The 12,563-nt window shown below is 34.4% G+C and overlaps 1 protein-coding gene across 1 annotated transcript; it reads left to right on the top strand.

Annotated features, from left to right (window-relative positions):
• Positions 1 to 7,379: 7,379 nt before the first annotated feature.
• On the top strand, positions 7,380 to 10,937 carry LOC105234103 (sorbitol dehydrogenase). Its single transcript, XM_011216358.4, has 5 exons — positions 7,380 to 7,560; positions 9,606 to 9,639; positions 9,698 to 10,386; positions 10,458 to 10,579; positions 10,643 to 10,937. Exons 1-5 carry the CDS (start codon positions 7,507 to 7,509, stop codon positions 10,818 to 10,820), a joined length of 1,077 nt encoding a protein of 358 aa, XP_011214660.2. The 5' UTR covers positions 7,380 to 7,506; the 3' UTR covers positions 10,821 to 10,937.
• Positions 10,938 to 12,563: the final 1,626 nt, after the last annotated feature.

The raw sequence follows: 12,563 nt of genomic DNA, 5'->3' as shown, positions 1-12,563 counted from the left end.
ATATGTATGTAAAATGCACCACGTCGTTCCAAACGTCAGTCCGAGTTGCTGCGAACGACGCGGAATCGACTCTCCACTGTCTTCGTTTACACTCTCAGCTACGCCTGCTATATTTTCTTCACTGCTATTTGTAAACGTTGTTCAGACGTAAGTTTTTCCATAATGAAATGCCAAACAATACTTGGATCACCCATTACCATAATAGGTGGTGATTGGGTGAGCTAAAATGTAACTCTGAGATTCTCTTCGAAAACGTAGTGAATGATTTTCAATAATATTGTGAGACGTGAGGCCTTTCAACGTAAGTTTGAACAGAATTAGAAAATAATTACGATCAGTATATAAAATCGTAAGGCGAACATCAAATCGTTAGTCGTCAGCACCTATGGAAAAGGCAAATCTACGTTTATGGGAGCTTGCTAGGCAATAAGCTGGCCGGTCTTTATATTATCGACACTTTCATCGATTACCTTCCGTTTATTGGCGTCCTTAGAGTCAAACCAAGACCCAGAGCAAAACATGTGCTCGAGTTGCTTCTACAAACTCAGTGTGACCCTCACATAACTACGTTTTGGACTCTACATTTTCACAAAAAACTCAGATTTAATGAACTTATGACCTGCATGCAAAAATCCCGACATATTGAACTCTTGTTCTTCATCAAAGAGTTCACGTCTGACACTAACTACTTCTTTTTATGTCCTTCGAAACCAACTCACCTAATACATCTCTGCCTGTCGTCTCATCTGGTCGATGCAACACGTTCTTTGGTCCATCCGTTAAAAAATCTCAGTGACAATTGATTGACACTCCTCTCCAAACAGGCTTTAAACACACTGTTACAATTACATCAGTTAGTCTAATATGTATACAGTAGGCAATCTATTCACTAGAGGAGAATATATCGAGTCTACTTCGTTGGGAGAGCTCATAAGCCTCGTAAAGCCAAAAAGATAAAATGTATGATATACCCCAATCAACTTCTACCTACATGCTATCACTTTTATACGTACTACAATATTGTACTTTCATTGGAATACCCCACAATTTATTTTAACAAGTGCTTTGGGCTTTATTGTTGCCCGTTTGCAATCTAATACGTAGGTGCATTTTGATATTATTTTGTTTATTTTTCAGAATCGGTTAGATCGGAGAACTATACCACATTTCTCTCATACAAATCGCTTTCTCGAAACCGGTTTTAGACCCATAGTCTCTTAAGTGGTTACATGGGTTTTCTCGGTTAAAAAACAGTCTTTTTTTAAGAATTGTTTCTCAAGGACTGTGAAAAATTCCATAAAGATCGATAGCGTAGATCTCAAGAAATCGTGCCAACCGACTTCAAAAAAACTGTTTCTAGAAAAACGCGTTTAAAGACATCGCACTTAGCCTAGCTAGCCTCGAGCGCACAAGTTCTTAAGGCTGTATCGCCGAAACTATTACTCGAATCAACTTGAAAATTTAGAACAATATTCTAAAGGTGTTGTAGAATTTAATAAGACAATAAAAAAAGTAGATTTTTGAAACCCGAAACCCATGTAACCCCTTAAGCAAAGTTCTTCAGAATGATTCGAATTCTATTTACCTAACTCTGAAGATTGTGTTAGCTCGTCTGGGCTTATTTCAAATTTGTGATGATATAACTTGTTTTTATTTACATACATATATGTCTTGAAAATTACATAACTTTTTAATAATTCTTTTTAATATCTTAGTAAATAATGCGATATATAATACTATATATACAAGAATATACGGCTAAGAAACCGAAATGCTTTTTGCTAACCTAACAGGTGGTCTTTTGCGCCTATTAAATTGCTGCCGAAATAATAAGTAACTTTTTCTTAAACGACGCAATTTTATTAATTTGCTGTGCAATATAAATTTTCTAATATGATTTCGATACAAATCGAAAGATTAAAGTGAGTGGCAAAATATAAATAGTATATTAATTTAATTAAGTGGCATATTATCAGCAACTTGATGAACTTAAAGTGCATTTTGGACATATTCCTTTTTTCAAGTAGCGCAGATATGTATATGCATACATAGATTATATTAAAATAATAGTCATATATTTGTATATATACATACACAAGCGAATAAAAGCATTTATTTTCAACAAAAATATAGATTAAGTGTATTTAAGATAACTTGAGTGCGAATTACGAATTATGTACATATGTATTGAAAACTAAATAATTATGTGATAAAAAACATTACTTACTATTCGCTGCTTTTAAAAATTATACAAACGCCATTTAAATAAAAAAAAAAAAACGTTAAAAATCCCCGTCGACTGTACTGCATTTATTGTTCATGAAATTAATGACTACCTAAGTACTTATTGTAATAATTTAAATCGTCAGTAATTGTACAATGAGATTCGATTCAACAATAATCAGCATGAAATGTGCGAGTTTTCATTTTAAATTGGTAGTTTTTTACTAAACTATAGTGCTATGTATTTTTAACAATCCAGAATTATGCAATTCAATGTTCGACTTGCAAACGAAATGTATGCCAAAAAAGATAAATCTTCGAAGAAATATCAATAAATCTTAATGAAATTATGCATTTTACATAGCGTTTTATTTAAAGTTATTGTTGATGTAAAAAATAAATAAATTTAGCGCCAGGAGCAAATAGATTTAACTGAACACAAATCCAGTGAATTCTTCACCAATTAATAAAATGCGTTAGCATTGGTGGTTCCGATCTTGGTACGAATGTTATTCTCAATTATCGTACATTGTGACAAAAAATTACGCGGAAATTGTAATTAAATTCCCCGGGTTCAAAAAAATGTATTTTAGGAGTAGGACTCTCCTTAATTACTGTACAGCTGCCTAAGTCGGTGCACCGCAGTAGTGCGTTGCCATTTTTACAAAGGATAAAAATATCGAAAAAAGAATTTGTCTCAAATTTTGTATTTGTAACCAAATTTCGTGTGCGGGATTGTAGCGAATGTTGGAAAAAGTTTACGGTTATTCGGTTTTATCAAAAACACAAGCCTACTTGTATGAGTGCTAAAAAGCCTTCAGAGACTGTCGAGAGATCCTTGCAGGCATGCCTCGCTCTGAACGATCTTCGACCTCTTCAAACGATGAAAATATTAAAAAGTGAAAAATAAGGTGATTGAAAATCGTCAGCTAAATGTCAGAGAGATGGCAAGAAAGCTCGACATCTCTCCAGTCTTTTCGAATAATTTTGGAAATAAACGACGTTCTTGTTCGACTCGTTCCGAAAAAGTTGAACTTTTTTCAAAAAGACTACCGTAAACAAATTTTTCAAAAAATCATCGGAATGGAGATAATATTTACATGATATAATATTTACAAATTTCTGGTACTTTTAGGTTACAATGTAAGTAACCAATATCCAGGGTATACAAAAAAGCGATTGATTTAAGAATTTATACAAGCCATCCAAGATTTTAGCGGACAGACACCACGTGTAAAATAAAAAAAATGGATTACTATATACCTTTAAAAAAACATGCTAAATCGGTACATTAAATAGTTTATGGGTGAAACTAAACTTCTAAAATGTAGCCGCTCAGTTCAATCAACTCCATCAGTTAATCTTCAAAAGTACATTTTTCAAATTTTCTTGAGTGATTACAGAGACAAAAGTTAGATCACTATCAAATTTTTATTGCATGCTTTGTATATAATTCTCTTAACAATGGTGTCCCAGTTTTCTGCCCTGATCAAATCGTATATGAATTAAATGATCTTACCATAAATCGAATTCGAATTGATTGACTAAAATTTTGAATAAAGTTCAACTTGTTTTTAAAAACTCCATCACTTTAATTTTTTGCGACCATAGGTCATTGTGTGGACAATATTTTTTTGTAGAAAATTATTATTTAGGTTTCATTCGCGGAGAAGGCCGTAATCACTACCGCAGTGGAGGACTTTTTGCGGGTGTAACATAACAAACATTTAATTTTTTACTTCAAACAGTTTATTGCTACCCTTTAAATTGATACAGTAGTTTTTTTAATTCTCAAAAAGTCGCCTGTCCCTCTAGGTGTTCTCCTTTGAATAGTGCAAACGCAGTTTACACCAATTTAACTACTGAGCCAGTCGAGCGAAAACTAATAAAAACTATACAAAATAAACATACATGAAGCATTTTTTGTCGTATTAGGTCCAGCCTTACTGTAGTTTAGTCCCTAATCACTTGTATAAGAATAGGGTATAAAAACAAATAAAAAAAAGGTAAGGAAGGGCGAAGTTCGGGTGGAGCCCAATATTTTATACAGGAATCAAAGCCGCTCAAATCTTTAAGGTGTAAAATGTCAACCAGAGAAACGGAATCCAAGCTATTTTATATATAGAAAAACGAGAATCATTATATGTTGTATGTGGGAGTTGGAGTAATATCGACCCGGATTTTATCTAATAACTATTACATGCCACATACTAAAAAAATGTTCTCTGGGTTTCAGCCAAATGTTCAAAAATCATTATATCTTAATTTAGTGCTTCGTTATGGTGCTTGATATGTTTTCGGTTAATGGCGTCTACGAACTCGTACTTTTTTTAGCGAAAGAACGCGCATATCAAGTTTCAAGATATCTAAATTTTTACTCAAGTTACAACTTGCACGGACGGACGGGCTGACAGGCAGACATATTTGAAGTCGTCTCTTCATCCTGATCATTTATGTATGTATATATATCCCCATATCTACCATATTAGTTTTAGGTGAGACAAACAACACTTAGGTGAACAAAACTATTATACTCATTAGCAACATGTTGCAAGAGTATAATAATGCTTTTGATGCTTATCGATGCAAACATTGTCAATAATCACACAGAAAACACTTATTGTTCACGGCTGAGATAAGCAGTGGCATTAGGAAATTACAGCGATAATAAAGGTGAATGTCAGGGAAAGAATAATTTGTTGTAATTAGAGCAGAAAACAGCTGTTTGCGCAGCGATTATTTTCAATTTACGTATACATATATACATATGTATGTACAGACTTGTATATTATACGAATTATTAAACGAAAATCCTTTTAAATTTTGCTTGTTTTTCAAGTTAATATATTTGCAAATTTACTCAATGAATTTTTATCATACATAATTTTCATTTCACCTTCAGTTCACTATTGCTACACGTGAGCTTTATCGCTCGTAGTCTAAATTTACAAATTTATAAAAATTTGTGCATGTATACATACATACATATGTATGTAGGTATGTGAGTAAATATATATACATATGTATATTTCTTTTGTTTTTAAACTTTTCCATTCCATCAGCTGAGAGCGTGTTTACATATGTATGTATATGTGGTAATATATATGGTTTTGTTTATCTATATATGTATGTACACCAATAGATCTATAGATAGTTTAAGAACCAGCAGAAAATACAAGTATTTACAGCTTTTCTGTATAAAAAAATATAAACAGATAACATATTCACATATTAGTGTATGTACATAAATATATACGCAAATACATATATGATTCTGTTTGAACGAATGACGTACTCACACTTAGTTTTACATTAAAATAGTTTAAGTCAACTTTAATAAATATGAGAAGTTTAACGATGGGTCACGAAGCCATATGCAAACAAGAAAAAACATTAACTTTGCTTTCACCGAAGATATAATACAATTCACAGGGGAATTTCTTACAGCATAAAAGGGTATAAAGAGATATTTAACTCAATTGTAATCGGTCAGTTTGTATGGTAGTTATATGCTTTAGTGGTCCGATCTGAACAATTTGTTTGAAAATTGTCGCGTTGACTTGGATAATTATCTATGCCGAATTTAATGAAGATATCTTCTCAAATAAAAAAGTGTTTCATACAAGGACTTCATTTGCATCGATCAGTTTGTACGGCAGCTATATCCTATAGTGGTTCGATATTGGCGATTCCGACAAATATGCTGTTATTTCGGCAGAATAAACCGTGTGTTCTAAATATATTTACTTTGTAGGGCTCACCAGTTAACTTCTGGGTGTTACAAACTTTATGGCGATCTTAATTTATCCTTTTAAGGGTACCAAAATTTCGAAGATGATGTGTAGTTCTATCAAATTTTTTCAAATTTGTAAAGTAAATTGACTCACAAGTTACTCTTAAGAAGTATATATTTACGTGAAGATCTTTACGTTCCGCAAAAGTCTCTTTGAAGCAGTTTATACCCCCGGAGAGACTCTCTGAATTGTGAAATCTTAAAATTGATGTTATGAGAACAGTTTTCTATACAGAGTTCGAAATTCAATAACGACTTATTTGTATAAATTCGTTAGAAGAAATTATTAATTTACGATATTCAATGCGAAACGATCGAAATCGATCCAGAGTTCTTCCATATAGTGAAATTGAATTTCGTCAAATTAACAACTCTTTCTAAAGGCTTTTCAGTAAAATTTCCGTACTTATGTAAAGGAATTTCTTATATTAAATATAGTAATTCCAAAACTAAGTTAGCTCTTTCAAGATTTATAAACTTTCATAAACACAACGTTTTCATTAATATTTGGACATGTGCACGTTCCAAAGGAAGGACATGGATACTATTTATTTTGGTAAAATTTTGCTCAGATTATCTCCGATAAACATAATTCATAAAATGTGTCAAGCAAATTGTGTACAATTTATAGTTCCCGACATTTTAAATTCTAATTAATTTTTGTTGTTTTGCGAAATTTTTTTAAGAACAATACTAAAATTGATCACATCAAACAAATAGACTTGCACTGACGCTGTCTGATTCGTGGTGGCTAAACTGTAAATAATTGCTATTCATTCATTCCTGGCTGACATTGGCTCGCATATATTTAATCTGTAGAAATATAGTTCTGAACTGCAGACTCTGACTGTAAGAATATATTTTAAACACTCATTTTAGCCACGCTCCCATATGTGGCCACACAAAAACCCTGCGACGATGGATGTCCGGTTATGAAGAATTTCACCGTATATGCTGGAGATGCATGCTATATATACATATCTCTAAATGCATTATAGATTCATATGAAAGAAGAAAAGCGCCAACTAAATATGCACCGAAACACAGGTGGATATAAGGAATTTAACTGTATCTAAATACGATTGCATTAACTTCTGCGTGTGTTTACAGTCAGAATATCAATTGCTATACTTAGAATTTTTGACTTAATTCGTTTAACATGCTCAACAGTTTAAACAAATGTTTATGTATGTACGTTTTAGTTAGTGCTCGATTTTCTGTGTACATGAATATATTTATACAATTTTTGTATGTGGATACAGTAACTAGTTAGTACGTAAAAAACACGAAGAGGTGTGCCGAGTGCAGCTCACACCGGCAAAAAACTACGTGACATTGTCAACATTTGACGCTCAACATTCACTAGATTTCAGTTCGTTGGTTGCTTTGCTGCAGAAAAGTCAATTTGGAAATTCTTCTACCATTCTTTCAATTACTGTGAATTAAATTTTATATATCGTATTTTTGATTAGAACTTATTAAGAATAAAAATGGCAAACGATAACCTAACAGCGGTATTGTACGGCATCGAGGATTTACGTTTGGTAAGTAGCCAAAGGTATTAGATGACAATAGCGAAACTGCGAAGTTATTGATATGATATGAATATTTATTAGTTTTGATTAAAAAATGCTTGCGCATGGTGCCGTTGCATTATGGCAAAAGTAAAATTGCTTGCCGTAAATAAATTGAAAATACCCGCTGTTAAATTGGGGAGTTCAAAAAATGTTAAACGAAATAGTTTGGTTTTTAGTGGTATAATTTAGATAATTAAAATGAATAAGAACTGGAGTTTTGAATAGATTTATCAAGCCAATAAGAGAAGAACCCCACGCTAAGGCTCAGTTTCCAAGCTCAAAAAGAAGACGATTTTTTGTCTTCGCTCTGCTAGCATAGGATACTCGATTGGCCGAAACTCAAACCGCTGATTCATAAGTGTTCATGCGGGCCATAAGTTTGTTAAATTATCGAATAATACTGAATTTGTACACAAAGTGATTCATTATTTGCTTTACGAGTCCTTGCCATAAATCCATTTATTTTACGCAGCAATTTTCCTTCAGGCATTCAATGGAAATTGTGATTACCTGAATTTCGACTTGGTTATTCCTGGCCACAAAAAATGCTTTTAAAATATCTGCTAACCAAATCTTTTGAAATTATACATTTTCTCCAGTATTAGTAAGTGTGCGACCCTTACTTTTGTCCTTTTTCTTTAAGAGTATTGTGCTATTAAATATTGAAAGGAGTTTATTATCGAAAAACAATACCCTAGTTTTATAAGATTAAGTGCTACTTTCTCATTGTATGGTTTGCAGCCATCTGTCAGTAAAGTTATGGTTAACATAGCCAAGCCTCTTTATTTCGGTAAAGGGCCTTTTTTAACCAAAACTTAGCTGATAGATGGCTACTAACCAGATATGTAGAAAACGGCACTAAATTGACAACGCTCAATAGGCCACATTGAGCCCTTTTTTAGGTTACCGTTGTTGTTGTTGGTTGCTGTTATTGTTGTGGCGGCAGAATTCTGCCGAATTCACAGTCCTTTACCGGATAAAAAATACGGATCCGTTCCGATTACATAGACCCAACTGTCGTGTGAACGGACTGGTATAGTAGACAAATAGACCACTTCTCACACAGTCAATTTGTACTTCAATTTAGTGCTGGGCTGCACTCACTACATATTTTTTTGATTTTGCATTGTCATACAAAACGAGTATTTTTATTTCTTGAATAGGTAGAACTGTTTGTTTTGGCTGTGGGCTCGTCTGCGGGTTAATCATGCCACCTACTGTGTATATTTATATACGTATTAGTAAATGTACACAACTGGAATTTTAATTCGATGCAATCTCTAAAGACTGTGATAATATATACTATAGGACTTTAGAATGTTATAAAATTGTACATTTTTGCACTTAAGACAACAGTGGCAGATATATGAATAGCAAATTGTTCAGACATTTGTTTTGAGATGTGTTCTTATCTACTAATATGTTCATTAAGAAATGCTAATAGTTGTAGTACTTGAGCGTTTGACTTTTTATCGCCAACAATTTTTTTTTACGAGTAACTGTACTTATACAAATACTCTCATTCCAATAATTACTTTATAAGCCCGATTTTTAAAGCGCCTTCGTTTGAACGATGAATTCAGGTAGTGGTGTATTACACTGGCTAAAGTCCTAGCACAATGTAAGGGTGTCTTCAAATTCAGCTTCACTCGTGCTTAAAATAAAAAGCATAGAGCTCTCCGAAGAAGTAGGAAACCAATTTTCATATAAGTTTCAAGCTTTCGACAGACATGAAAGTTTAACAATGCGATCGCTCGATGATTAGATAAACCGATTTAAACTCTTCTCTCTCACATCAGTCTTGAGGAATACATTATGATTAAATAGTCATCCAAATCAGTTTTCTTTAAGTATAGCATTAAACTGTTGACATATATTCCAATATGATATTAGTCTGGGAACATGAATTAAATTTAGATAGGTTTGAGTAATTATTTTGGTCAGAATCTGTTAATTATAAGATACAGACCTATTGCTTTAATTAATATAAATCTTTTACGCCATTTTTTCAGGAACAACGTCCCATTCCTGAAATTGCTGATGATGGTTGGTATTTCTGTACACTAAATATACATAATATTAATAAAAATACATTTTTTTATAGAGGTGCTCTTAAAAATGGACTCCGTCGGCATCTGTGGTTCTGATGTGCATTATTTGGTACATGGACGCATTGGCGATTTTGTGCTCACAAAACCAATGATCATCGGACACGAAGCTTCTGGCATCGTAGCTAAAGTCGGCAAAAAAGTAAAACATCTTGCGGTGGGTGATCGCGTAGCCTGTGAGCCGGGCGTACCTTGCCGTTACTGCGACCATTGCAAAGCCGGCCAATATAATCTCTGCCCCGATATGATTTTCTGTGCGACGCCACCTTATGATGGCAACCTCACACGCTACTATAAACATGCTGCCGATTTCTGCTACAAACTGCCCGATCATGTAACCATGGAGGAGGGTGCATTGCTGGAACCACTTTCGGTTGGTGTACATGCTTGTCGGCGTGCTGGTGTAGGTCTTGGTTCGAAGGTGCTTGTATTGGGCGCTGGTCCGATTGGTTTGGTGACACTTTTAGCTGCGCAAGCTATGGGTGCAGAACAAGTCTTGATTACGGATTTGGTGCAACAACGCTTGGATGTCGCCAAAGAATTGGGTGCCACACATACGCTGCTCATGGGTAAAGATGAAAGCGCGGAAGATGTGGCGAAAAAAGTACATCAAGTGATGGGTGTGGAACCCGATAAGTCGATCGATTGTTGCGGTGCCGAGTCAACCACACGTCTCAGCATTTTCGTAAGCGATTTATTTAAAATATTTAAAAAAAAATTAAGGTATTTTTTAATGCTATAATTGTTTTTGTTTAGGCCACACGTTCAGGCGGTTGCGTTGTTATTGTAGGCATGGGTTCTCCCGAGCCTAAAATACCCTTGATCAATGCCTTGGCACGAGAAGTAGATATCCGAGGCGTCTTTCGCTATTGCAATGAGTGAGTTGTAATTGGTTACAATGCATATTAAAATCAAAATTAAATTTTATATACATTATATAGCTATCCAGCTGCATTGGCATTAGTTGCGTCCGGTAAAGTGAATGTCAAGCGCTTGATTACCCACCACTTCGACATCACAGAGACGGCCAAAGCATTTGAAACCTCACGCTATGGACACGGTGGTGCCATCAAAGTCATGATACACGTGCAACCCCGAGATACAAATAATAAAGTTTAAGGAAATTTTAATAGAAATTTATAATGGATAGGATATAGTTTTCTTTTAGTAAAAACGTTGTTCTTTTTTAATAAGCATTAAAAGTAAAAAATAAATATAAATGTATGAACTGATGAATTGTTGTTTTTTACGTGAAGAAACTACATGAGCTAATCCGTTCCCACGACAGTCGGGTCTACGCAACCGGAACAGACCGGATTTTTATCCGGTCAAGGACTGACAGAATTCTGCCGCTACAACAACAACAACCTAGAGCTATTTGTGGAAGTGGAATATTTTTTATTACGAAATATTTTTCACTTGGCGCTTGTGATTAATATTTAAATTTAGAAAAACTCAATGATCCTGGTGTAGAAAACAGCTAACGAGACTTTTAGGTATTAAGACCTTTTTTATTTTGTTGGATAGCCCTGGAGCTAACAATTAATTAAATTTTTAAAATTAAAATTATTAAAAACAAATTCAATACCGAAGCTGTTATCGACCAACAATATTTAAATTTGCTCACACCTATGACTATAATAATTAAAAAATTATTGTAGGTCAACAAAAGTCAGAAAATACGTCAAAAGCGTTTCGGGAATATTGAAACATTATAAAATGTATACAAAACGAAACAGCAAATCCAACAAAAAAATATATAATTATGTACTGATAAGAAAGACGTACACACTTTCACTGTTGACTTAGAATTATCTGTTAACTGATGATGCAATTTCTAGCTCTCACAGCTTGAGGATCACAAGATCACATTGTTGCTGTCTGAATATATGATTTACTTAACCATGTGTGGCATATTATATAAAAAATTCGCAAATTTAGGAATTTTTTAAATTTCACGCCACTTGCTTATCTCACATGCTTCGAAGTAGAACTTAAAGAAATTTTAAATAAAGTGAGCCAGATGCTTTTGACGTTTTTAAGACTATATAGTTATGTACAAATACCATACATATGTAAAAAAAATAGGTTAAACTGATAAGCCAATAAGCCATGCATAGGTTAGTTTTGGTACTTTGCGATACCAGATGGATTTAACAGACTCTGCGGCCTCACTATCGATACCTCCTCCAGTGTATCATACCGTGGAAATCCCAAATGCTTACAGCGTAGACTAGTTAATGCGAGAAAAGTGCACAAGAGAACTCCGTTGTTTCCCTGTTGCCCTGCCCTAGACAATTCTTGCGGTCTTCTCGTTATGTCAGCCTCAGCCTGCGGGCGTCTGCCGGCTAGTATTTCGTTTATGTTCCTACAGACTCATCTATTGAGTGCCAATAAGAATTTTGTGTACTTCCGATCTATCGTTTTGCACATGACATTTGCAGCTCGGTCCATCGTGTTTTGACTTTTTTTACGATGCTTCTGTCGAGATTGCCGTATAGGCAATGCATGGGTTTCTCAAGGTTTACCACATTTTCGAATGTTAGCCGTACACCATTCTTGTCAATCTCGTCCACTATCTCATTGTCCTCAAAGCCTTTGTGGCCAGTAGAAGTGAAGTTGCTTACTTCTGGCAACACTTTTTACTCCTACCGTGCTTCCCAAGATACTTCTGGCCGATATGCAATGAGAGATTGCATTAGAGGCCAGCTCCGCTGATTTCGCAATAGCAAAGACCTCAGCTTGAAATATACTACAGTGGTCGGACCATTTAAAAGGTTGCTTTATGCCTAACTCTGGGCAGTATATTCCCGCACCAATTCCATCGTCCATTTTCGACTTTCCATTGGCTTCCGGTAGGCA

Source organism: Bactrocera dorsalis, chromosome 2 (genome assembly GCF_023373825.1).
Source record: "Bactrocera dorsalis isolate Fly_Bdor chromosome 2, ASM2337382v1, whole genome shotgun sequence".
Lineage (NCBI taxonomy): Eukaryota > Metazoa > Arthropoda > Insecta > Diptera > Tephritidae > Bactrocera > Bactrocera dorsalis.
This window is presented reverse-complemented; position numbering and strand designations above follow the sequence as displayed.

What these genes read in the sequence shown, in the direction of transcription:
- LOC105234103 (XM_011216358.4), top strand. Translation starts at nt 7,507, where the DNA reads ATGGCAAACGATAACCTAACAGCGGTATTGTACGGCATCGAGGATTTA. An exon ending in TCCTGAAATTGCTGATGATG is followed by an intron (nt 9,640 to 9,697) that starts GTTGGTATTTCT and finishes ATTTTTTTATAG; the next exon opens with AGGTGCTCTTAAAAATGGAC. An exon ending in CCACACGTCTCAGCATTTTC is followed by an intron (nt 10,387 to 10,457) that starts GTAAGCGATTTA and finishes GTTTTTGTTTAG; the next exon opens with GCCACACGTTCAGGCGGTTG.